This window comes from Zeus faber (assembly GCF_960531495.2).
Source record: "Zeus faber genome assembly, chromosome: 17".
Taxonomy (NCBI): Eukaryota; Metazoa; Chordata; class Actinopteri; order Zeiformes; family Zeidae; genus Zeus; species Zeus faber.
The window spans coordinates 12,316,733-12,344,695 of record NC_137204.1 but is presented as its reverse complement, the minus strand read 5'-3'; the positions used below and the strand labels follow the sequence as shown (position 1 = coordinate 12,344,695).

Genomic DNA, 27,963 nt, shown 5'->3' with positions numbered 1-27,963 from the left:
AGATTCCTTACATCCAGTAGACTCATTTAAGTTGCTCCTAACGCAGACTTACATGCATGAAATTGGAAAAAATATATCAAGGACACTTTAAAGTGCATTTGACTAACAGAACAAAAAAATCAACACAATTTTAAGAATGTTCCTCCTTCTGTAGTTCTCAAACAGATTCCTCTGAAATAAACAAATATTTTCAAGCTTAAAATAAAATCGCCCTGTGGCACTGGTTGATAGAGACTTCATTACGTTCTTTGAACATTTTAAAATGAAACAACAAAACATTAATATAGTATTGTTGCATGGAACCAGGCACACAGAGTAGAAGATATAAACACAAGTCAATGTGAGCAATCTGGCAGGAAGAGAACAGTATAAACATGGTGGCAATGACAGTAAACATGTCATGTGCAGTTTTTCAATAACCACTAGAGTGCAGTGTTTTTAAAATACGTATCTGGAGTGACACACTGCAATAAACCACGATTATGCTGCTTTTTTTATTTTATGAGAAACATTAAATGAACAAGCCGCATGGAAAGTAGGTGAGAGAGAATAGAGATTGTAGTATTGAATTGATTGAATTGAGAGATTAGAAGGCGATATTAAGCTTATAAAACCACTGCTACACAACAACTTGCTTAGACGCGGCCTTTCTGAAATGTTCTAAAATGAATACGGGAAAAAAAAGAAAAATACGGGTCGCCCCAAAAACTGGCATATGTACATTCAAAGGAAGGAATTGAGCGAATTCAGCGACCAGGCCGCTTGACGTATCATTGACGAGGGTGTTTAAATAAAGAACAGACTCTGTGCAACAAACCCTGAACGTTGGCGCCGCAAACGTGATCACGATCGTCATCGGCTGTAATCAGGACTGTATCCAAACAACAACCGGTCCACCTCCACCTCCACCTCCACCTCATCACTGCACTGTCTCCCCGGAAAAATCGTATATAAAAAAAAAATCAACTCACAGGGGACACAGCTCCAACAACCAGTTGGACGTGCCCACGTGGTTTCAGCCAGGTCTCGATTAAGAGAGATGAAATCCCAATTTTCTCCATCTTACACCCTACACCCTTACATTCCAGTCGAAGGACATACTCATTTCTCCGATATTCACCCTGAAAACCGGCCTTCATATCTTTCTATTTCCCAAATTTCGCAGCTGCAGAACACCCAGGTGCCCAGGCACAGGGATGACTTAAGCACCCAGGAAGTAATAGTAATAGTAATAGTGATAGAAATAGGAAGTTGGGGGAATGTGTCAGTGTCCAGAACATAACAGAACATTTCACATGCATTGACAATTGCTCTCGGAGGATAGGTTTCTGAACTTCATACTCCGGCGTCAATTGGGTGACAATCCCGTGCAGAGGTGGGTGGACACATACTGTACACACACACACACGGGCACACACACACACACTGTCCATGTCTGCCTTACACGCTCAGCCGAGCAAGCCTCCTGTTTACGTCTTCGTCTTTTGATCTCTTATCTTGCCTTGTAGCTGTTAGAGGATGTGTTATGACTCTTGTGCCGTTGTTTGTTTATTATTGTTTCCCCCTGTGGTGATCATTCCCCCCCCTCGGAGAAGCAATTACGCTGTAAAGTTGTCCTCTGAAGGGGGGAGTTGGTGGGCGGCCACAAATGCTGCGCTCTTTGTCATTCCGCAGTTCAGGCAAAGAACATAGTAATTGCACGAGGTTTTTAATGATTATTAAAGATGGGCATTGCAGACTGAAGAATTTGAACTCGACTTGCGTATTAACTCTGTCTTGGATGCAACGGTATACAAATACCCTCTGAGACATGCAGAGGCAAAATATCAAATAAAAGTGGACCAAGGATTGACCCCCTAGGGAACTCCACAAATTATATTATATAATACTCAAATATACAGTATATTTGCCAAGGGAGCTGACATTCAAATGCGTTTACATGCACTTCAATAAATACAAAATGAATACAAAAAACTGGAGAAATTTGGACATATACCATAACTTGTCAAAATAAAGCCAGCAGAGAACCAGAAAACTGAACCTAAAATGAGAGAGAAAAATAAAAATGGTAGTGCACAGTAAACCTAATGACAAAAACATTAAATATAAGCCTAAAAATGGACCAAAAAAAACAATAGAAAATAAAAAGGTTAAATGAAAAATGTAATTAAAATCAAACGGTAACAGAACAGCTAAAATAAAGCTAAACCTCAAAAATATGGAGTAAGCATATACCACTGTATCAACAGATTCACACTATGGAAGTAAAAAAAACCAAAAAACACAAATAAAAAAAATTATGTGCAATTCAAAAACAGGCCAATTCACTGCAAAGCAGTTCCAAATATAAATGTTTTGAGTCTGGATTTAAAAGTAGCGAGCTCGGGGGCAACCCTGAGCTCTTATGGGAGTTTGTTCCAACGATGTGTGGAATTGCCATTGAACGCTGCATCTCCTTGCTCTACTCTAGTTATAGTAAGCAGACCGCTCCAAGATGATCTGAATGGTTGACATTGTAGGAGCACATCAGACATGTATTTTGGCCCGAAGCTATTCAAACATTTGTAAATGAGCAGCATTATCTTCAAATCAATTCTGTGACACACTGGAAACCACTACAGAGACCCAAGGAGGCCGTTCCACGTTGGCACTTTGGATAATACCTCCGTTATATCCTCATTTAGCTGGAGGAAATCCTGACACATCCAATCATTCATCATAGATTTGTTCATCGCACTGGCAGATCAATGGGGCCATCATCATTTGGTTGAAAGAGCCACGTCGATTCAGCATAACTGCGCTGGGCAATTTTGTCTTTTTTGCATAATTTGGGCGTATGGGAACATGTAGAGGTTGAATAAAAGAGGACCAAGGATTGACCGTAGGGGAACTCCACACATGATATGAGCTCACTCATGAGGGCCCATGTTCTTAATGTTCACATGCTTTTTCCATTGGTCATGTTATTGAAAAACACAACTATGTCTTAGACGCTTATGTTCCCTGGAAACCTCAGCCCTGTTAACTGCCACATGAACTGTTGTGAGCACAGAAACCGCTGGATGCCGCAAAACCTTCTTAAGGATTAGATAAGACTTCAGGATTAGATAAGACTGACATGCTTGTGTTGGGAGTAAACTGTTTATACTGTCAGGGCATTTTGTCATCATTTATCGTTGTCTTACATGAACATTGGACTCACTCTGCACACCTGCCATGCATTCACCACATGACGGTCAGTGGGTCCCACACATGCACACACTATACAGGACACGCACACACCCCTCTGTCGCCCACCTCACAGTGCTGTTTACCGCGAGAACACCCCCCTACTGACCCCACCTCTCATTAACCCCCTTAGCCCCTATAATACAATGTATTTATCTTTTTAGACTACTGGAAATTTGACATCTGTGCCTATAGAGTAGTTCAGTTGTATCAGCTGATACAGAGCCTTCTCTTCTAGATTTGGCATTGTGGGCACTGTCTTGGGACGCTACTCATTCCCAGACACCTCGGCATCACTTTTTAAATGCAGAGATGGGCTTGGGCTGCTGCACATAAATGTGAGAGGTCTGGTCTCCAAATTGGACTATATCAATATTCCAGTTAATCCTGATATTTTAGTTATTTCTGAGTAACGGCTGGAAAAAAAAGTGTTGCTGTATCTGTGCTAATCTCATCCTCTGTTCCAGAAGAGTTTGAATGTCTGGCGCTATCAGACAGGGGCATATAGACCCTCTTCGTAGACATAATCTCTTAATCTAAAAGTGTTATTTTTGTTTTGTTATTTATTGACTGCTGATGTTTTTTGATGCATATGGTCTTTTAGAATCTGTATGTAGGATCACTGTAACCAGTGCACCACCGAGAATGAGACCGTGGTCTCAATGGGTTTCCCCGTATGAATAAAGGTTCAATACAATTTAAAAAGATTAATGAAAAAGCATTTTTATCTCGAAGGGACTCTGGTCTGAGTCCGTCCCAATCCCTACTATGGGGCAACTGCAGGTCATTCAAAATGTTGCAGCTTGAAGAAAATGATTTTTTACACCTGTTCACCGATCTCTACACTGGCTGCCAATTTGCCGCACAATTGATTTGAAGATTCTACTTCCTGTGCATGACGCACTTAGTGGCCTCTCTCCAAGCTAAATGGTAGCGGTCCCTCCAGCCATGGAGCACTGGCTTACTTGTCCCGAGGAGGAAAACAAAAACGAATGAAGGTGCCTTTGATCGCTACTCTCCAAGTCTCACAGTAGATCTTCCCCAACTCTGACCTGCTTTCTCCAGGACTCTTAATTAAGTTGTTCCACTAGTGGAACATATTTTAGTCACCATTGGGATTGTACCTCCTATCTAATATGGTCATTTCATTGCATTTATTTATTTTTTTGTTTGTTTTGTTTAAATGGGCAAAGGTACAGCCCGTTTCTATGGGATTTGGAACAAAAGGTAAATCTGCTCTGGGGAAATGGGTAGGAATAAAGCTGCATTTTGGTATTCCGCGCAAGTTTGTAGAGTCTTTATGCGGTCTCGGCGGCAGCATCTCAGCCAAGATTGGAGTTGTGCAGGGCTAGAGGCGCTTTTGGCAACTGATCTTCAGTCAGTGACCAGAAAGGAAGTCCTACACTCCGTTGCTGTGGTTGACTAAACCGTATGTCACACGAAAAAGGCTCGTTCAACGCTCTGGTCGTCGTACATAGAGAGAGGCAGTTCTGGTTCACGCAATACGGTTCATTTATAGGCGACAAGGCCAAGTGTTAGACGCAGGAGGAAATGGTCCAGCAATAAGGAATTTTATTCGTCTGGTCCAGTCCCTGGCCCTTTGACCTTTATACTGACAGCCCCCGTGATGTGGCTACGGGCCTGGTCTGCTTGGACCTTGCCGACTGAAGCTCTCTACCGTCCTCTCAATGACGGCGCCCGGTCCCCTTGGCAAACAGTGCGTCCTAGCGTCTTTCTTCCCAACCGTTTTTCTTACCCATCTGTCCAACCGATCAGCACATCACAGGGTCGTCCGCACGGGTGTGTCGGAAGGAAAGCACAGCACACATTAAAATTTCAAACTGCACCCAATGAAAACGACCGACTGCCCCGGCTGTTCCGACTTGTCTCTCAGTGACTCGCCATGACAAATAAGTCTGAAATATGAATGAAGCAAGGGGAGGATTAGTGGGCATGACCTATGCCAGGGGCGTTGCTAGGATGCAAAGACATCGCACGCACCTTTTTGGCGAGTCGTCGCACGAGTCGTTGCCCCGGGCATTTCATTTTTTATTTTTTTTGGGCTACCATAGCTCAGGCTCGTGACAGCTTCCGGTGGTGTTTGTTGACAAGTTAGCCAATGCGAATTAGCAACGTTAGTCACTTGGTTGAAACGTGATTCCGGAGTGACACTCACACACAAGAGGAAGGAAAATATATCCTGTCACCCAGTGCAAGGTACAGAGGACTTAGGAAGTGGACGGACTCAACAAGAGTAATCAGTGACCTAATAAAAACAGCAGAGGGTTGAAATAGGAAAGGGAAAAGAATTACATGGATAGCAAATAGCATGAGATGGGCGGCAAGAACAAAAGCCAAATGGTGGTTAGAGCCTGAATATTATAAAGAAGAAGTTATAGATTATTATTACAAGAGAAATAAAGAAAAGGAAAAAGGACAGATATGGGCGATCGCAAAAGAAAACAAATTTACCAAGAACAATTTAAAGATATAAAACATGAGACAATGCAGTTGATGTTAAGAATGAAGACAGGTGGAGTAACATGGACATATCTGTGTGAAAAGCTCTTCCCCGCCTTGAACTCTAATAAGTCAAAGTACAGGTCCAAACTTACTGATGAGCATCTTCAAGCCGTACTGAGGCTCTCAACTGCTTCCTCCCTCAAGCCAAATGTGGCTCAGCTGTGTAAGAGGAAGCGCTGCCAGGTCTCTGGCAGCAAGAAGTAGGTAAGAGAAGCCTGTGTTCTGAAGAACCCTTCATGTTCTGAACTGTTATTAATAAAGATTGAGAAGCTTGGATCAGTTGTACTTTATTTTGGAATACTTGAAACCCTTTTTTTGTGGAATACTTGATGCGGCCCAGCCTCACCCAGACTCTACCTCCACCGGCCCCCAGGTAAGTTGAGTTAGAGACCCCTGCTCAAGCCCTTTTTGTCGGTAAACTGTCAACGGGGTGGGTGGAGCGACAGAGAAAGTGTCCCCATTACGAACGTTGCTGTATACACACGGTGCTGTGAATAGCCCCCCAATCTAAAATAGCCCCGCGGGGCAGGCTCTGCGCCCTGATCGCTCCCTCTCTAACAGTACCGACTGTGTGCCGCTGGCACGCCGTAGGCACAGTCAGACAACAGAAAACATTGAGGGCTAAAAACAATTTTTTTACGACATGAATTTATTTATTTCTTACCAGGGAGCCAGGTTAGCACCCTGGAGCAAGGTTAGCGCGCCGAAGTCTCACTGAAATCAAAGCTTCGAGGACTTATTTAGTAGTTGTTCGGACTTTTCAAAAGGTCAGAAAAGCATTGTTTCGCGTCCACTATTTACAAAATAACATGGATAGCAGGAGAAACAAGATTATTTCCAAATAACTCAAACTGGGCCCAAATAAAGAGGGGTCAACGGAACATAAACTGGGCTTGACATAAACACTGGGATGAACAAGTCAGGATACAGTGTTTCATCATCCTGCTGGCATGAATTTCACCCCTTATTTCCTGAATTTAATAAAGTGCACCTTATCTTATCTGTTAGTTCTATTAGCATATGTATCGCAAGGGTGCATATAACAACAAAAGAAGGATTGAGAGAAAACGAGCATAAAAAAATCTTTTATTAATGTAAAAAAAAGGCAGATGTAGGAGGCAAGCGACTTGTGTTTTCTCTGTACTATAACAGAGGTGCATATCATTTGATCATCCAGTTATTTAAAAGTATAAACAGTTCAGTGTTTGTAGTAGTTTTCCCCCCAACACAGAATAGTATTGCGGAAGGATATAAACTAACTGACACACGATTCTCTTAGATCGCACCCATTCGATTATGCTTCCCCGTGTGCTATTGTGGCACTAGATAAATAATGACAACATAGACAAAGCCCAAAAGACTAAGTGGAACAAAGTTTCAAAGAAGAGAGATTTAAAAATGAATTAAAAAGTGATACTTTCACTCGTTAGGACATGTACATGTTTAACAACTATAATTTACTAATGAAAGACAATATTGAGTCATTTCCATTCCCCAAATTAATTTAATTTGAGATATATTTTAGCCTCAGTTTAAGTCACTTCAATGGCTACAAACAATCATAAAAAGCGAATACATTTAAAATACACCATAAAGCAATACACTTCATTTGAACAAAGGCTTGCGTGCGTGTATGTCCGACAAACAGCCTCAAAAGAAAGGTAAAACAATGCAATAAAAAGGTCTTGAAGTTGTGAGATAACATTTGGAAAAGGGGGCCGGATTCGAAAAAGATCTTTGTGTGTGAACGTTAACAGTTGACAAATGTGCATTTGGATTTTCTTCACAAAAACAGTGAACAGATGGCGCGAAAAGGGAAGACTTACCGTTGCCACTTCCATTAACTGACGTGGCCTCTTCTCCCCGCCCCGACTTGTAAAAACCGTAAAGTTAAATTGTTCTGGGGGGCAGTCTCTGTTTGTACATGCCGGCTAGCGCCTTGGCGGCGCTCTGGATCATCTGCCGTTGCGTCATGCCTGTAAGGGCATGATGCCAGTCTGTGTGGCTGACGTTGGGCATGCTGCGCTCCAGCACCTCGCCCACGGGGACCAGCAGACCTGACCAGCGCAGGCTGTAGTCGGGCGGGGTCAGTGACTGAGCCTGCGGAGAACATGAGAAGCACGGGGATAGAATTTGTTTAGGTGTATATTTACAATATTGCATTCATCATTCAGATATCTATGTCTCAAACAGCATGCTGTTTATACATTTTAAAAGGTTTTTACAAACTTTAAGCTTGGCTGAATAGTTTTTTCACGGAATGATGAAGTATTCCATCAAACCATTTTTTTGAATTTTCTTTTACTTTGAATTGCAGCTGGAGTCATTCTTGTAATGCAATTAGCCACGCCCACCTAAAGTTCTGACATTGCCCGCGAACTTGAACGGGACATCACATAGGGGAGACGGGACGGAGCTAGCGCTACAGCGAATGGCATGTAGAAGTAAAAGAGAGGACAAGGAGCAGCACACTGCTTGTTTTAGATTAATTTCCATTAGTTTCCTACTTGTATGGAATGAAAAACTTAAAAACACAACTAAGACGGTTCCGCCATGTCCCACGGGACGGGCCGCAGAGAACAAAAACACAAAAACACACCCTGTCCTTTAAGACAGGGTGTGTTTTTATTTTAGACTGATTTGTTTTCCTTTGTTTCCTACTTGAACAAAACAAAAACAAACACTGAAACTGTATATTTGCCCTTGCTGCATGTAAAAAAAACCTTTTTTTTAATTTTTATTATGGCATTTTTTCCAAACTATCTTCTCCATAAGTCCAAGATTCATAAAAAGATATAACTTGATAATTTCTCTTTAAGGTGTCAATGACTTAGAAGTTAGAATCCAAATCTGTTTATTCGGCAAAGTAGATATTCATATACAAGTTATCTTGGTAAGAACTACAGACAGACCGGTGTGTGTGCTATGAATGCGTGCACGCACACTCTTTAAGGTTTGTCAGTATCTGTAAAACTGAGTATACTGCATGCAAGTGTCCGACTTTAAATTGGGCGGAATTTTGCCAAATTATCCCAGATGGTTGCCAAGTGGGTGGGGGTGTGGTCGCCCAGCGGGCGACCAGGTGGGCCCCCTGCCGGCTGGGTTCAGGCCGGGTGGTTTCTGACCTGCCGCAACCCGGCTGGGCCGCGGGAAGCGCCACCTGGTGCTTTCCGGGCTGCTAGGAATTGAGGGTGTGGGTTGTGGAGCGGGAGGCGGCTGTCGGCCTCGCTCCCACTGCGTGGCTTCTCTGCGGTGCCGGTGCAGCTTATCTGGCTGTCTGTTGCCGTTGGCGGGGGGTGGGTGCTGAAGTGGGGGATTCCTGAGCCATGCATTCTTGACTACATGGGTGGGCGCTCGGGGCTTGTGGCCGGGTGGGGCATCTGGTCAGTTATGGTATGGCGGGTCTTGCCTATGCACGGGGCGTTGGGGGGCAGGGCTCCCATGCCCACCATAGCTATAGTTATGTTTATGTTTTTCCAGGTAGATGTTTGTTTCTATGTTTATTTGTCTCACCCGTGGTGATTCTTCCCCTCTTAGAGAAGTAATGAAGATTAATTGTTTATAGACCAAAACATGGTAGGATGGTTCTGCAAAGAGGGGGATTGGTGGTGGTTCTGTATAACAAAAAGCTGTGCTCCTGTCATCCCACAGGTCGTCCACAGGACAGAGTTATTGCAGCAGTTCTTGATGATTTACTAATTAATATAGAGTTGCATTGCAGGTTGAGAAGTTGAACTCTCCTTGCAGATTAACTCTGTCCTAGATGCAATGGCATACAAATACTCTGTGTTGTATGCCCAGCATGCTGACCAGGTGAAAAAAAATTAAAAATGTAAAAAGAATCAGGTGTCAGAACACACCGTGCATCGCAGCTTGCTGCGTATGGGGCTGCGTAGCCGCAAATTGGTCAGTGCCCCTGCTGACCGGTACTGCCGAAGGCTCCTACAATGGCCATCAGAACTGGACCATGGACCAATGGAATGGGGTGGCCTGGTCTGATAAATTCTGACTTCTACATCATGTGGATGGCCAGGGTTAGGGTCCAATCCAATCGAGCATGGCTGATGGGTGTATATTGTCCATGTCTTGGCCATTACCTGTTGAACATACTCCAGTGCAAGAGGGGTACTCTGAGTGAACATCTCTATCCGGATACCGTGGCCGGGGTCCTCCAGGATCAAACATCCGATGTCAAACCATCTGTTCAGAAAGAAGAAGCATGTTGAATTACACCTTAATGCTTCTGTTTTGCATTCTTCTTACCTCTGCATTTAAATGTGATGTAATGAGCGATTTGCTCTTTGATGGAAAATTTGAATCAAATGCATTGGCTCGCATTTTTGAGGAGCATCTGCAACAGACAAAGAGCCGCATCCACTGTGCACATTTGTGTGACTTTTGAAATGAATGAACTTTGTTATTATCACTGAAACTGGGATGGGTAAATGCAGAGAACTAATTTCTGCCAGAGTGATTAATAAAGTACAGGCAGTCCCTGGGGTACGAACGACTTCCGTTTTTAAGTCTGTCTGTAACTCAAATTTGTATGCAAGTCGGAACAGTTACGTACGGTTCACATCCAGTGTCAATTAGTCCAATATTTGTCTTAGTATATATTCAACATAAAACATGAGAAATATAATACTAAATGTACTTACTTACGGACCTTTGTGGAGGTCCGTAAGTAAGTACGGCTTTTCGTAGGTCCGGCGTTCCTAACGCGGGGACTGCTGCCCTGTATACAATACATTTTTATTTTATTTTTTTACAAATAGTGGTTATGATGTGTTAGCATTTCATTTAACACAAATATAATAGGCTACTTGATAGCAACTTACTAGTGTGAAACTAGGAAAGGTACATTTCGCAACGTATGAGAGGTTAATTAAGTGTGTTACTGACTGGTAAACTGTAGTAGCTATACTCCTATGAAGAAAGACGCCCTCGCATCTTTTGGAATGCCTGACATATGGGTAATAAAAGCAAAAGAGGGTCAAAGCAACTGTTGCCTTAGTCATGCTCCAGTAGTGCTTCCGACAGTCGAGGACCCAGCCATCTATCAATTGTCAGCTGCAATACCTCTTTTACATTGGAAGCAGATACACACATTTGGACTGCATTTAGAGAAGTAATCTCCTGCAGTGTTTTCCAACTAGTGTACCATGAGAGCTGGCCAGGCGTGCCGTGAAAATGCAACGGTACACTGTATTTTATCGAAGCGTTCGGTACAACCCCCTACGGTTCAATTCGCAAACGTAAACCGCTGTATTACGATATCACAGTAGATGTCCACCAGGCGCATTGGTGCAGCGTACGGGCATGGTGCGTGCCATTTCTTATTAAATCCACTGCTGGAAGCACCACTGCCACATCAGCTGCACGGGGTCCCCACGCCCTTTCCCTTTTTGCACAAGGTCTATTTCCCCCCCCAACTACGCATAGTTACAATAGAAACAAAATCTACATTGTACCAGAGATCTAGAGCTGCTGTGGATTTGCTAACTGATCAAGACCCGTTTTAAATACAAAAAACAAACATGTATCAAAACTACCCCGGGGTTGAGGTGTCCAGTCAGAAAATAACCCCCTGGGATGGCCGTGTCCCTTTTAATTACTGACTTCTCTTCAGACAGTCTCTCTCTCTCGCTTCCACTCGCACTAGTGTTGGTCCGGTTCTTTTGAACAGCTCTTTAGTATGAACAAAGGGAACAGTGTCTCGCTGATGAACCTTTGTTTTCTTTTTTTTGACAAGTTTTACAACCCACCAATGAACTTGAACCCCCATCTCCCCCAGTCCGCCACAGTCATACACACAGAGCGCTACACTAGTTATTTATGGCAGACTACTATAAAAACATGTTTTACACCTTTAAACTTAATTATTATTATTTTTTTAAATATAAAGATACTGAAACTCACCAGAACAAGCTCTTCCTGAAAGGATTAGTCAGTAGCAATGTAAGGTTCGACTCTTTTTTGAATGACAAATGAGTCTGAAGAGTGGGTTTTGCCCTGACTTGTGAACGTAATTCTCCCAAGAATCATTTATTCTGTTCAAAATTATTTATTTTGGTGTAATTATGTGAAATGGGTGAGTGACTAAGTGACTCAGAGTCATTCTTGTATGTGACATCTGTTTGATTGTAAAAAAGTGTGCTGTGGCAGAAAAAAAGGTTGGGAAATACTGATCTTGTGTGTGTGTTCTTCACAAAAACCCGGCTTTATCCTCAAAGAGGCTTACAGTCCAGAAAGTCACAAAAAGCCTCAAAGCGATCTTTATGACCCAAGATGTGTTTTCAAGGAGGTGACTGTTTATATATGACCAGTCTGTAACCCTTCTCTTAAGGGTTGGGGTTGCTGTAGTTAAACCAGGAAAACTTGATGCTTCCAGGGTTTCAAGCTTAAGATAGCAAAGCTCGACAGAGGCCTGAGGCGCAAGACAATAACCCTCTCTAAATTTTGTCTTTTTAAATATCAGATGTATGATGAAGTAGCCTAAACTGCTTCCATAACCCAATTATTGCAGACTATTTTATGATTTTAAAAAGATCGACATCAAATGACACTTAAACCCAGGTATGTTTTGCTAGACGGTGTGTTATTGCTCACTTGTCGGGGAAGATCTCAGCAATGAAGTTCTGCACGGAAACGACTGGCTGCTTCTCATGGATCACACCGTCCCGTCGTAGGCCGTCTATGCGCTCCTGGGCCCCCTGTAGAGTGGGATAAGCAACCGTGTTTGAGACATCTAGTTCTCATTCACCAGAAATGACTGAAAACTAAGTGGCTTTTCAGGAATTTCTAACCCTAGGCGTTAGGGTTGTATTGTCTTTCCTTACAATCGTCTCCATGCTTCACAAATACTCCTTGCCCACTGCGCCTAAAACCTGGTAACACCCGCTAACATCCGGCATTTGTCATTAGCTTGAAATGTTTTTTTCCCCCCTTCCACATTGATCTGCGTGGCATTCCCGCGTCCCCTACATAAAGGACTACATTAAGGAAAGGGATTTCAATTCCCAGCACAGAATGGATGGTAGATCAGTGTATCTAAAGTCATTACGTCCTGTGTAATGGCAAGACTTTGAGAGAGAGCCAGAGAGAGCTCTGGGTCATTTAGCCTCAGCGGCCGCTTTCGACAACCCAATACCCAGCAGTTTGCGGTAACCTTTCATCATGAACAGAGCAGTTTTTCAGAACAAAAGATATACTCTATCCTTTCAGCTTAATTTGCTTGCTTAATTTAAGACCTTCCTGCATTTGACAATTTGGAGTTGTAGATAGTCAAGCAATCGTTAACATAGCAATTATGTTACCCCATTTTTCAAATCAATGTTAAACACTCCAACCCCCAAAGATTGTTTTACTTGATTTCAACACAGATCTTAGCAGATAAAATAAGGCATAGAAGTAAAGAAATAAAATATAAATGAACACTCGCCTTCACACCGGCTGCATAGCCAACTGGTTGGGGTGCAATGTTGGACTGACCGGGCTCTCCGGTCACCATCGCCATCCCAAACACATCCTGAAATGCATCTCTAACTGCTTCCACCTTGACTTCTTCATCTGAGGTAACGACAACATCCACATCCCCTCCGGACCCTGAAAGATATGTACAACTGCTATAAACACACAGGCATTCACTTTTTCCCCACTTAGAGTATTTTGTTAACATCCTAATGGAGAAGCTGCAGCCAGAAAGCAAAGAAGCAAATAACTTGTGTCATTGTGGGAGAAACTAGTGAAACTATTATAGTCGGACACTATCAGAATTAATTACATTTTCCTGGTATCAGTGATTTGATATCTACAGCATATATTGAATATTAAATGGGTTGACATCCTAGCTTTCGTGGAAACGTCTTTCCAAGAAAGGGCCACATGTCCATATACAAACTTGTTGGTGCCCTTACAGCTCATTTAAGCAATGCTTCATTCCTCCTGAAAAGTGATGAAATTAAAAACAATTTTCTCATGTATACTTGCATGCCATTGGTATGTCATAGAATAAAGCAAAGAAACTGTGAAAAGAGATAAATTATTGCTCAAGAGATCAATAATATTCTAAAATGGCCTGGACAAATTTGTTGGTACCCTTAACCTAATATTTTGTTGCACAACCTTTAGAGGCAATCACTGCAATCAAGCAATTTCTGTAGCTCTCAATGAGACTTCTGCACGTGTCAACAGGTAGTTTGGCCCACTCTTCCTGAGCAAACTGCTCCAGCTGTCTCAGGTTTGAAGGGTGCCTTCTCCAGACTGCATGTTTCAGCTCTTTCCATAGATGTTCGATAGGATTCAGATCAGGGCTCATGAAAGGCCACTTCAGAACAGTCCAATGTTTTGTTCTTATCTATTCTTGGGTGCTTTAGCTGTGTGTTTTGGGTCATTACCCTGTTGGAGGACCAATGAACTGTGACTGAGACAGAGCTTTCTGACACTGGGCAGTACGTTTCGTGATTCAAGATGTTTATTTATCACATACATACTAAATATATACACAAGCATAGATATATGCAATGTAAAGTCATTGCAACGCACCTGAAGATTATGCACAATAAGCACTAACACAATAGCTAACTAACTAAACGAACTGAACTAAAATAACTGAACTAACTGATTCCTAAAATGTAATGCAGTTAGTAAGAGAATAAAATACAAGTAAAAAGGTAATAAACTGAACGGGAATACAACATAGAAATACAAGGAATAGACTTATGTATATTCAGATATCTGCAGTAAAGTGGCATGTGAATAAAGTGAGGTAGTGTGTGTTGAGATATACAGAACAGTATACAATAGTATGGCAAAGCAATACAGTAACATCGAACTGAACAGCAATACAGCACAGTATGCAGTAACCCCGTACAGTGATACAGTATGCAGTACACTATGCAACATACAGTACAGTAAGGCATTGGTGAGGATCCTTCATGATCCTGCGGGCTCTGCTACTACACCTCCTGATGTAGAAGTCCTGCAGGGAGAGGAGGGTAGTTCCAGAGCTACGTTCGGCTGAATGCACCACCCTCTGCAGGGCCCGCCTGTCCTGAGCAGTACAGCTCCCAAACCAGGCAGTTATGTTGTCTGTCAGGATGCTCTCCACTGCCCCATTGAAGAAAGACTTGAGGATCCTCACCGAGACCCTGAATTTCTTCAAGTCCCTGAGGTGGTAGAGATGCTGCCTTGCCTTTCTCACCAGGGTGTCTGTTTGTAAAGTCCATGTTAAGTCCTCCGTGATGTGGACTCCCAGGTACTTGAAGCTGCTGACCAAGTCGACAGAAGTCCCATTAATCATCAATGGCGCGTGCGTCCTCGATTGTAATCCTCTCCTTAAGTCCACAACCAGCTCCTTAGTATTTCTGACGTTCAGGAGGAGGCTGTTGTCCTGGCACTAGAGTAACAGGTCAGCCACCACCTCCCGGTAGGCCTTTTCATTGTCGTCAAGGATCAGGCCCACCACAACGGTGTCGTCAGCAAACTTGATGATGGTGTTGGAGCTGGACCTGGCCACACAGTCATGTGTGTACAGGGAGTGAAGTAGGGGGCTGAGGACGCAGCCCTGGGGGGGATCCTGTGTTTAGGGTGAAGGTGCTGGACACGGGCCTCCCCACCCTAACCCCCTGGGGCCTGGCTGTGAGGAAGTCCAGGATCCAGGCACATAGTGGAGTGTTCAGTCCTAGCCCCCGCAGCTTGACAGCCAGTCTGGTGGGGACCATGGTATTGAAAGCTGAACTGTAGTCAATAAACAGCAATCTTACACAGCCCTGCTTCCGGCCATCAAGGTGTGTGAGCATGTTGTGCAGTACCTAGGAGACCACATCGTCTGTGGATCTGTTCGGCCAGTACGCAAACTGCAGTGGGTCGATGGTGTGGGGAGGGAGGCGCAGATGTAATCCTTAATCAGCCGCTTGAAGCACTTCATGACCACTGAGGAGAGGGCCACCAGAGGGTAGTCATTCAAACAGGCTGGAGACGCGATCTTAGGCACAGGGATGATTGTGGAACTCTTTAAGCAGGACGGGACCACGGACTCGGCCAGGTAGGTGTTGAATATCCTAGTGAGCACAGGGGTTAGCTCGTTAGCACAGGCTCATGCTCAGACACAGAGTGGGCGCTCATCCTCAGCGGTGTAACTCCAATTAGCCAGCAAGCTAGTGGTGTTGTTGCCAACCTCAAACCGCGCATAAAAGGAGTTCAGTTCATAGGGAGGCGTTTACACTTGTGGCTGGGGAGGGGCTGCTCCTGTAGTTGGTAATAGTCCACAGCCCCTGCCACAAGCGTCTGGTGTCCCGTTGCTCCATCTGTAGCTCCCTTGTGTCTCTGTATGTCAGTTTAGCATCCTTCACCGCCCTTCACAGTTTGTAGGACGCCGCTTTGTAATTCTCCATATTACCGGATACAAGACTGTCGTTGTTAGTGACCTTGCGAGTATTCAGAGTGCCGCTGATGGATTTATCAACACGCGGTTTCTGGTTTGGAAATATCCAAACTTTCAACGTGGATACGATGCTGTCCGCCAACATAGCTATTGCACTCAAAGCTACTTTCGTAAACTCGCTGACGTAAATGGAACTTGAGTGGAAGATGTCCCAGTCGTCGTCACTTAGACCACGACCACCGCTTTACGTCCCTCGTCACTACCTTTCCATGTATGATGCACGGCCTAAAAACAGAAAGTGAGGAGATGGCAGCATGATCGGATTTCCCGAAAGCAGGGAGCGAGATGGTCTTGTATCCGTTCATGGTGTGTAGCAGTGGTCCAAAGTTCTATCTCCCCTGGTGGCACATGTGATGGGTTGATGGACATTAGGCAGAACCTTTTTAAGGTTGGTCCTGTTAAAGTCCCCAGCCTCCACAGTCGCATTGGGATGTTTGTTTTGAAGTCCACACAACACATCATATAGGTTCAATAGTGCTGTGTCGGTGTCCACTTGTGGTGGAATATAAACGACTGTGGTGTTGACCGTGCTGAATTCCCGGGGGAGGTAGAATAGACGGCATGAGATGCTCAGCTGTTCTAGGTTTGGCGAGCATGAGCGGGAGAGAGTCTTGATGTTGTTGGGGTTACTGCAGCTGCTGTTGATCATGAGGAAGACGCCTCCACCCTTGGATTTCCCCGACTCCCCCGATCTATCAGCGCAGAACACGGAGAAGGCCTCAGCTGGATGAATGGCTTGACCCGGCACCAGCGGGTTCAGCCATGTCTCCGTCAGGCAGAGGACGCAAAAGTTTCTTGTATCCCGTTGGAATGTCATCCATCTTATTCTCCAGGAACTGGACATTAGCAAGTAAGATGCTGGATAGAGATGGACAGTAAGGTTGCGTCCTCATTCTGATCTTAAGGCCGCCTCGCATACCGCGGTGCTTCCTTCATTGGCCCACTGGCGGAACAGCGACTCCGTATTTTCCTTGTTGAGAGTGTTGGCGCATATTATCTCCACCGGCCACTCTGGATAAGCAGATAAAATGTCCCAAAGTTGTTCTTTCAGGGAATTTTTTTATATCCATGCGTGCATCGCGGTTGTAGTAGATCACTGCCGATGATTTTTTGGAGCGCTCGCGCAGGCGACTGCAAGGAGCCGGCGGTAAAACGCAATTGTATTTATAGATTATAACTCATTCAAGCGATAAAATGCGCTGTATTCAAGCCAGAAGCTGGTGTGTGACATATAAACAAACGTTGAACTCACAAATTAATCCAATTACGGTACTGAACAGATTCCAAATGCAAATAAAATCAAAAGTAAAGGTTGAAAACGAAAGCAAAGATTTACATACCCATTAAAAGTTGAAGTGAAGAGGAAACCATCTGGCAGACACTCTGAATGTGGAAATTATCTTTTCTATCGCCTATTTACACACATCTGACACCACCGCAGCGGGTTGTCACAAATATGTCTTTCTAGGTAGTCTGTGTTGCAAAGTGCGCTATACTTTTTGGACTATTTGCATTAGAGTGGGACTTTGTAAACGATGTGTGCAATTTTGACGGGAACCCACTAGACAGAAGTCCTCATGAAAATGAGCAGGGGACTGTTACAGGGCTAGCTGGAATTTTGCTGGCAAAGTAATATAGGGTGTTAAGCTTAAGGATAACACATTTGTCTTTCACAATCTAGTGTTAACTACATTATTCAAGAAATGTGGACAAAAAACTATAAACTCTTTACATGTACATACACTACTCACAAAAAGTTAGGGATATTCGGCTTTTGGGTGAAATTTCAGGATGAACCTAAAATGCACTATAACCTTTACAGGTGAACTTAATTTGACCTTCTCTAAACTTTTGAATGCACATGTCCAACTGTTCAATGTTTTAGTACTTTTAGCACAACTTGCTGTTCTCTAACAAGGAGCTGAACGGCAAAATTCACAACAGGTGTTTGATCCATAATTCGACCATTACATTTCCTGGTTCAATTAGAATTGGTATTTAAACAGTCCTCTTCATCATGCTGTTCACATTTTGACATCATGAGAACAAAACAACACTTAACAACTGATCAACAATACCTCGCCATTGTGAGGCTTCAAACAGATACAGAGAGACTGGAAGAGTCACTGAAAGGCATAGAAGTGGACGTCCTTTGGCCACATCCCACACTGATGACCGCTTCATTGTAAACAGTGCCCTGCGGAACCGGATGATGATGCCACTCCACTCCAGGCACATTTAAGGGAGGTGAGAGGCACCAAGTGTCACGTCAGACCAATCGAAACCATTTACATCAGCGTGGTCTGCGTGCTAGACGACCTGCAAGGGTACCTGACCACACCACCAGGCACAGGCATCATCATCTTGCATGGGCCAGGGAGCATTGACGCTGGACGAGGGACCAATGGGCCTCAATGCTGTTCTCTGATGAAAGTCGATTCACGTTGAGCAGAAATGATGGCTGCCAACGATGTTGGAGACGTCAAGGGAGCGCTATGCATCAGCCACTGTTGTCACCAGACGAGCCTTTGGTGGTGGTGGTGTTGAAGTGTGGGCAGGTGTGTCTAGTCAATACAGAACTACCCTACACTTTGTGAATGGTACAGTGACAAGCCCATACTACCTGAATAACATCATTAATCCAGTCATTGTGCCCCTGCATGAACAACACAGGCCTCATTTCATCTTCATGGACGACAATGCTCTAGCTCCTCCAGGTCGCATCATTAGGGAACGGCTGCTGGAGACTGGGGCACCTCAAATGGAGTGACCTGCACTTTCTCCAGACCTGAATCCCATAGAAAACCTCTGGGATCAGCTGAGTTGCCGTGTAGAGGCTCGTAACTCTGTACCCCAGAACCTCAATGACCTGAGGGCCGCCCTTCAAGAAGAGTGGGGTGCCAGGCCTCAGCAGACAATAAGTCGACTTGTGAACAGCATGAGACGTGGTTGTCAAGCTGTAATTAATGCTCAAGGGCACATGACAAGTTATTGAGACACTGACATTTTTTGTTGTGGTGTACCCACCACTGTTGTTGGCTTTTGTTTCAATCAGTTGTTTGAGATGAGGAAATCACCATTGCATGCTTCCACTTAAATGCCCTACTTTCATGATATAATATCACTGTAGCGTGAACTTTTTACATTTTCCATTAATTTCACCCAAAAGCCAAATATCCCTAACTTTTGTGAGTAGTGTATGTGTATGCCTAGGGATGGGCAACTACTTCTTGTACTTTTATAAAAAAGGGAATGACACCCATTTTCAGCACTAAAACGGCAGAAACGATGGGGGCAGTCAGTCTATTTGAAGTAGAAGAATAGAGCTGCAAACCATAAAGAATATGTGATGTGAAATAAACAGAATAGTGATAGAACATAAAATATAGCAAATAAAACATACCGTATGGTAACTGTACAAGATGAATCAGAAATGCCGTGAAAAAAACGCGGCAGTTTGGAAGGTGACATTCTGGGCAGCCAGACGGTCAACACGGTCTACAGTCTAAATTCCAGTATCAGACCGAGAGGTTCCAGTAAATGAAGTTCCCATTGACATTGGCTCGGCATTTCTGCCAGGTAGTAGTGAAAAGTACTTTGGCGGGACCATGTGACAATTTGATCACGAGCACAACATTACAATTATTTATGCAGATTTTTTTACCGAATAGCAAACCAGATAGTTAATGAAGAACTTACTTATGTAGGGAGCCATGCCAGGATCCAGAGTAGTGATCATGGACTCAACGGAGTGTTTGGTCTTGTCGAGTACGGTCTTCACCATGGGGTTACCCGCCACACCCTGGGAAGACAAATACAAAAAAAAAAAAAAAAAGAATTTATAGAAAAAATTAAATGGCTGGGTAATGTGACCCACAACTATTTATAAAGAAGAAAACAATTAATTTAGGAATCTTTTTTAATACAATTGTAATTTTATTATTTTTAACAAGATTCCACAAAATGCACATTTATATTCAATATTAAAGAGGTTTATTCATCACATACATATACATACTTTCATACATATATGCAGTGAAATGTCAATGCAACGCACCCGGAGATTATACACAATATGTCCTAGACTGAAGTAGCTACCTAAGAATTTCTCCGATTTTCGTGTCTTAACTGCTATGAAACACAGAGCTGCAGTTTGGAAACGGATGCTACACTTACAACTTGGGAAAGTGGAAGAATAGAGCAATTTGTCAGGCTGGAGGACGGCATGAGTGCTTATTTTGCACTCGTTTCCACATTTCAGTCATGGACAACTGGAGTCAGATTCCTTGTATGCATAAGCGTATTCGGCCAACAAAAGCTTGATTCCCATTCCAATCCAACGACACCAAATACAAATCTTAAGAACCAATGTGGCCTGGAAGCACCGCACCTATATTCATATTTCCTTATGCCTAAAATACATATCATTTTGATTCGGCCCACCCAACATGATACACTACAGTTTTGGAAAAGATAGAGAACAATAATTTGTGAAGACATTTTTTATCTGAGGGTAACCTTTCATCAGCCAAATCCTGATTTCTCACTGAATCAGAAACCATGATTCATAGGATACATGGGTTAAACATGGGATATCCCCAACCTCAGATTAGACACGTTTGTTATCACTGCACAGAAAACACACTGCCTAGCAACGTACACAACATCTGACACTGCACACCTGCCCCTGCTGGCTATTTCTCTCATGTCTCGGCAGTGGCATGATTGCCTAAGTTGAGTGTGGTACTTTTGTTTGTCCCTTGCCATAAGAGTAGTGTATTGGTTTAATATTTGGCTCTGTGCTGGGCGGTGCATCTCACAGTCTCAGGGCATGACGTTGGGTAGTGGGGTATTCGCACTTGTGGACTAATCCTGGGTGTGTCTTGTATTTGAGGGTGCATTTGGGGATTGTTTACACGTCTTGTCGAGGTCAGCTCCTTGCCATTGCCATTTAACTAATAACTCACACACATAAGCCCCTTTCACACACAGCTAGTGAGTTTCATGTTTCACACAAGCAGCTACATTCCGCAACATTTCCCTCTTGCGCCTTTTCACACATGCCATGATAATGCTGGAATAGATGGGGCAAGGGACAGTCCAACAGTAAGTCACCCACGCGACGGACGGAGCAGCAGAGCGCATGGAGCGGCGCCCGGACAAAGCTCATTAACTTGCACACACAAAGAGGATGTATGTGGACATATGCGTGCAACATTTTTATAAAAAATAATAGATCTATGCTGAAACACTGCACTAAAATGTTAAGGAGTCATTAGCAAAAAATCGGCAATCGCAATCTGCCATGAAAAATAATGATCGGTGTATCCCTAACATTCACCAATTTTGCGAGGCAAGTAATGTTTCTTTGTGATCTACTTGAATCAGAAACACGCATTCCATACATTAAAAGAGGGTTGGATGCTGAGCTGGACACAGCAGCCAAGTCTTGTGATTGGTTCGCTCGCTCCACGCGTCTTCCTGAAAAGTGTCTCATGTGCTTGTCCCAGCAATGTTACTGCTTCCATTCACAACACAGCCGTGCCGCATTTTCCCGAAAATTACACTAGGTTGTAAGTGGGGAAATTTACGGAATGACTTTTGGTGCAAGTGGGAAAGGGGCCACACACACACACACACACACACACACACACACACACACACACACACACACACACACACACACACACACACACACACACACACACACACACACACACACACACACACACACACACCGGTCTGTTCGTCCATCCATATGCCTGCAGTACGTTAATTTATCTAAACAGAACAAAAAAACGCTGCCGGTAGTTTCACCTTAAAGAAGCCCCAAATGCCACCTCCTGCACCGGTGTCCACAAAGGACTGAGGGTCGTCTGGTTCCTCTGGGAAGGTTATCGGCGAGCCAGCGTCCAAGCCTCCTGAAATCACAGGCTGTTGCATCATTGGGTCTGAAACCACACCTAGAGGAAGTAATGAAAACACATATCATTAGATATATGTAGTAGTAGGACTAATCAATGTCATCCATTTAAGTACCAATGTGATCACATCAATGTCAATGGGGTGTACAAGGAAGGTGAACACCTTACAATCCCTTAACCATTTGCTTAAAAGTCACGTTTTAATGGCCTTATACTATAGTGAAGGTTTTATTAGGCTCACCAATACTTAACACAATGAAATGTAAAAAAAAAAAATTGAAAACCAATGAAATAATGACATTTTCAAGTAAAATAGGCAATCAAATGCAGATTTAAAAAGATATATTCCATTAAAACACACAGTTAACATCCTAATGCCAGATATTGCTTATAAGTTCACTTTCTGATGCTCCTGATAGGAAGTGAATATGTACAAGGCTACAGGTTGTGAGAGTGATTTGTAATGCAGTTTTTCCTGTTTTGGGATTGCAGGAGTCAACAAGGTCAGCCAAAGTAAAAGAAAATACCAACTGAGAATTTAAGTTAAACCATTATAGCTTCAGTAGAAGAAAGAAATAAGTGGGTTATGATAAGAAAATAAATAGATGATGTTGTCTATTTCCCTTAGAGGCCGGCTATGGTATTGCATGTAGCCAACGTGCTGACCCTGAGAATGCCAAGAGTTGAAATAGTTTTCCAACAGGTTATGCTTTAGTATCAATGTTTCCCCATTTTGATTAATTTCAAAGAAGGTTAATTTGTGTTTCAGTTAACTTTATTCCTGGTTGTTGTTGCGTAGGCTATTCCCCACACAACAAACATACTGTACATAGTTATTCATCAAGACCAACAGCAAGAAGAACCAACCAACTGCAAGGAATCCAGCCTGGACTCAATGAACCTTGTTAAAACTTGGATATTTGTTTTCCATTGTAATTCCACCGTGAATGTACGCCTGAAACCTGGTTTGTTTTTAAAGCGCTCTAGGAATAAACTTGAACTTGATTGTCTAATCATTGTGCATTTAGCCTGTAATTGTTCCACAGCAGCACTTCCATATGTTCCTTTCGTGATGGGCACTGATAACGGGTGCTCTCGGAGACTACACATAACGACACGCAGACCCGAGGCAATAGACTGTGACCCCACCCGACCCCGATTACAAATAATGACATGTGGACCTGAAAGCAGCGGGCCTCGGGAAGAAGAGGGAACCAACTTTTCCAGCCCAAGGACCCTTGGTGGACAGAATTTTTAATTTTTTTTTATAAAATATTGTGTTGCATTTTAAGCCTGGCCTATAACATATTTATAATGCTTTATTAACCTATTTATATAGTCAGTTATGATGCTAACAGTTCTTGCGTGTTTTTATTTTCGATTTATTTCTGTTAATTTAATTAGTAGTTAGTCACGGAGCATGGGTGGTCTTGTTTTCACAAATGGAATAAACGTTTCACAAATTGTTATAGTTATGATAATAAATAAATAATTATTATAATTGTTATTTAGTCTAGGTTTGACTTCTATAGGTATAGTAGTTGTTGTTTTTTTTATCTAGATCTGGACTTAAATGGCCAGTGTGTAGAAAAATGCAGCTTTTCTCTGTTTTCACTGAAATAGGGTTTTACATGCTGTTTAATATCAATACAATAATACAAACCATTTACAATGTGTTTTTATTGAGGTTCAGCCATGCACTAGTTATGTCTGTCAGAGACACAGTATGTTACTGAAATTTCTAAGACTTTTGAATGTTACTCAAAAATAAAGGGTTTTTGAATGCACCATATCATCGGAAGCTGCGAATTGACTCCCTTTGAGCTTATTACCGAAATTAAACGGTTGCTGTTTCAGCAGTTTTTATTAAATGTTTTATTTACTTTAAATAATTTTGTCTATAATACATTTTAAATTTAAATTTAAAAGATATTGGCGGACCACTGCAGTAGAAGAAGTAACCCCCCGATTGACCACCATTCAGTCAGAGGCTTGAGAGGCCAGGAGGAAACTCACCTGGCAACGACGTCGGGCTAGAGAAAGTAGGCATCAGGGGCGTTTGTGGGGTGCGCCCGCCGTGTCCCTGTGTTATGTCATATCCTGTGCTTCTTGAAAAAATGGATTTTGGTGGGCCTAACGGAGGGGCTGCCATGACGGTGCTAGCGGCAGGGGGCATACTTGGGGAACCCAAAGGCAGAGCGGGGACATAAAAGGGGGCATTATTGACGTGGGATATAGGTGACATGCTTGATTGGGCAAATTGGGGTGAAGGTTGGGTGGGCATGGGGGCTACAAAGCTGCTGAAAGGTACAGAGGACAAACTGGGCACAACTGGGGTGGAGACAATGGTAGAGCCAAGAGGGGTTGTGGTTGTACTGGGAAGGGATAGGCTGGACAGACCTGCAGAAGACACAAGATGACAGATTCACTCACGGGCATAAACAAGACAACAACTTGGTCCATGTCTGAATTGAAATTTCTTTATGGCTCGATTGAGAAAATACGGAAAGTTCCTCCTGAAACGAGGCTTGATCTTTACAAACTCTTCCAAGAAATTCAAATGATCTGGCCGATCTTCTCCTAGAACGGGGTCGCCTGTCCTGTTACTACCCACCATCCTGCTCATTGATACCTCATTCAAGTCTGCAAGTCAATTCTGACCTTCAAAGAAAAAACCTTTAAAGAATAAATACGTCATTTAATTAGAAGGAGCATAAAGGGGTTGTTCTTGTTGTTAAACAAAGGAAAACAATGTTGCACATGATCATGAGCATGATGAACAATGAGGTTGAATACAACCCTTTGATTTCAGAATTGTCAGCACACGGTTTGAAAATGGATCTTCCAAAACATTTAACTTTACTTTGCAACTATGAACAGATAGTGGATGTAGTATGAGGGTTTAGGGATCAAGGATCAAGACTCTGTTACATCACATTGTATGGAGTTGATTTATCTCAACAAGTTAAATTCTAAGCCGATTTTGAGACCCTGCTGCATGGAACTACTTTTAAATAGGCGGATTGTAGGGAAAACACGAAAATGTTGTTGCTGTTCGACTTTAAAGGCGGAGGCACACTTCAAAAGATGTAAGAAAAAAAGACGTAAGAACTAGGGATGTTAAAATGTTCTTTCTAAGAATTCCAAAGCGGTCGGATCATAGAGATTTTTTTTTTGTGCCCACGATGTAAACTGCATCCTGAACAATGATGCATGCACACACTGTATGTGCTACGTAGCGAAAATTAGGTTTAATTTCAGACGCCTCTGTCATCATCTCGCTATGTCAGACTGCCATCACGTGTGGGGGAAAACCATGCAGTTCTCTAGCTTTTCCATTGCTGAATATCTAATTCATCATGATTGTTTATTTATTTAATTTAATACAACCATCGACAACGAAGTACAACCATCATACCGTGTCCGACCGTGTCCTCAGCTAGTCCTGTGCCATTAAAACACCATCAGTGTTCTCTTACCAACAGTTAGAGGAGTTACGCTGACTGTGGCAGCCACACTCGGGGAAGGTGTTGGGCTGGCAGGGGGTGTAGTCTCGATTCCACTCTCTTCCATCATCTTCTCAGTCCTGAACCTTGGTCTTTATAGACAAAGAGAAAACAAACAAAAAGAAAAAACCTGTATACAATGTATTTCAGGTCTTTCAGGTCTTAAGTTTGCCCATTAGCTAGAACGGCAGCGTCCACGCCTTCAGCAAGCTTTGAAACAACTCCGAAGCCATGCTATTGGCTGACGTTAATGCATTTTGAACAAATTGACAGTTTTCCTGTTAGATAATAAGAGCCATGCTGCCTTTTTCAGTCTAACCAGATTTTTGTCCTACGAAGTCAACGTTGTGATTTGAACATAAGGTAAACACAGAAACTTTTATGAACGCATTATAACAACCCCAGCCAAGTTTAATATATATAAAATAATAAAAATTAAAAAAAAAGCTCTGTTACAAACTCAACCTTTTAACTTACATTAATTTTACCAGTACCTTAGTTCAGTACCGCAAAAAATACTTTTAGCATTGTTTTCAGAGTACTAATAGACATCTAGCTGTGCTACTGTGTGATGTCAAATGCAACAACTTTGCCTGGAATGCTCTCCAAGTATGTTCTCTGCTCTGGTCACTTTTGCCAACGCAATAGACAACAAAGTGCAACGACCTCTTTAATCCGTCGTCCACAAGTCAAACGAAAAGATCTTTATTGTTGACGTGCCTAGTGGTGTTTAAAAACTTCATTATGTTTAAGTTGGATTAACCCCCCCCCACACACACACACACACACACACTTTTTAAAGAAAAAAAATGGATGACGCTTATCACGTGGCACTACACGTATGCAGGAGGAGAGCTCAGTGGACAGCTCTCTGTTCCACCTCGTTTGTTTATCTCCGAAGTGACCGTTTTAGTTTTGTTTTTGTTTTTTACAAACTGTTAAACGTTACCTTATCCACTCGTCGCGTGTTGTATTTTGTTGTATCGTTTTGTGCTTAAGGACAGATCTCGAGGAGGCTGTCTGGCGCTGCGACCGAATGGCCGAGCCGGAGATTTTGTTACGACGAAAGGACTGAGATTTGCAGTCATTCGCCGCTGCTTATCAGTTACTGAAGCAAATGAACTGGGATCGTCAAAGACTGGTGGTGCAGCAGCAACTGCCCCGGCACGGTGGCTACTTTTGGTAAACTCTACCCGACAACTTCGCTGTCAAGCCACTACGTCAATAACCTCGGCGTCCTTCGGCCGCACGGGACACTTTTTCAACCGCGTCCACTGGACAGGGGACGATCATAGCGACTCGCGAAGTGTCGGACACCACTCACCTGTTAGCGCGGCGCGGGCAATAACAAGCAGCGGCTAATGGGCGCGTTTCGATGACGTCACTGCTGCCACGTCCGCGCTCCTCTTTCTCGTAAACTCGTTGTTTGTCGACGCAGGACAAAACCAAAAAAAAAAAATCAAAAAAACAAAACAAAACTGTGCCAACAAAACGACGCCAGGAGCAACGTTGAAAGCCTGGGGGGGGGGAGAAAAAAAAAAAAAAAAAAAAAAAAAGAGAGTGAAAGTGTTTTCGATGCCCTTGTCAAGAGGGTGGGAGCTTATTGTGCACTCTTGATTGGTCCGTGGAGTTGTCAATCAAAACGTCAACGAGCTGTCTGCGCGGTCTATTAATAGGGGTCCTGACTACCCCCCCCCCCCCCCCAACATATGTGTATGAACAGCGACAACAGTCAAAGCAACGACGTTTTAGTGGCTTCGGGGATTAAACTTGATGAATTGTACAACTCCGCGGTATTATTACTTTCAATAACGCCTCTGGTGGCTCCATATTACAATACCCCCTTTTGATTCTGTTTTCACTCCCGTGTTTCTCTGGGGAAGGGAAATCGCTTTTACTGGTTGACTGGGATTTGACATGAATCAACCCTCGTCTTTTATTTGAGGTACTTCTATTTTATTTTTTTTTATTATTATTTTTTGATGCGCATTGTTATATTCGATTTTCTTATTTTCATATTCTTATTATTTTTAATTTAAAAAAAAAAGAAAAAGTTAAGATCGTGCCGTTAAGCCAAGAAAATTGGGGACATTTTTTTTTTTTACTTTATTATTGTATTGGACGTACAGGGGAAACACTTTACAAAATAATATATTTTATATTTATAATATGTTTATAGTATATAATATGTACGAATACAAAACAAAGTACATCAATTCATACATCTTACATGTATGCATAGTACATATGTTTTTGATTTAGCTTTTTTTTTTTTCACTCGAGGAGATAATATCAAATAATCTAGTATTGGGAATATTTTTCATTACTAGATTATTTA

The 27,963-nt window shown here is 42.8% G+C and overlaps 1 protein-coding gene across 1 annotated transcript; it reads right to left on the bottom strand.

Moving 5' to 3' along the window:
• Window positions 1–6,820: 6,820 nt before the first annotated feature.
• prrc1 (proline-rich coiled-coil 1) lies at window positions 6,821–27,074 on the bottom strand. The gene is made up of 9 exons (XM_080018493.1): window positions 26,950–27,074; window positions 25,599–25,717; window positions 24,136–24,519; window positions 22,013–22,158; window positions 19,895–19,997; window positions 13,193–13,356; window positions 12,361–12,464; window positions 9,849–9,951; window positions 6,821–7,851 (listed from the first exon to the last, which is right to left on the bottom strand). The coding sequence occupies exons 2-9, from the start codon at window positions 25,693–25,695 to the stop codon at window positions 7,642–7,644; spliced, it is 1,311 nt and encodes a 436-aa protein (XP_079874619.1). The 5' UTR covers window positions 25,696–25,717; window positions 26,950–27,074; the 3' UTR covers window positions 6,821–7,641.
• Between the last annotated feature and the right edge of the window lie 889 nt (window positions 27,075–27,963).

Coding starts and splice junctions, on each gene's coding strand:
- prrc1 (XM_080018493.1), bottom strand. CDS start 25,695: ATGATGGAAGAGAGTGGAATCGAGACTACACCCCCTGCCAGCCCAACA. Junction 13,357..19,894: donor TGGCATGGCTCCCTACATAA/GTAAGTTCTTCA, acceptor CATATCTTTCAG/GGTCCGGAGGGGATGTGGAT. Junction 9,952..12,360: donor GCTGAGATCTTCCCCGACAA/GTGAGCAATAAC, acceptor CTTTCTGAACAG/ATGGTTTGACATCGGATGTT.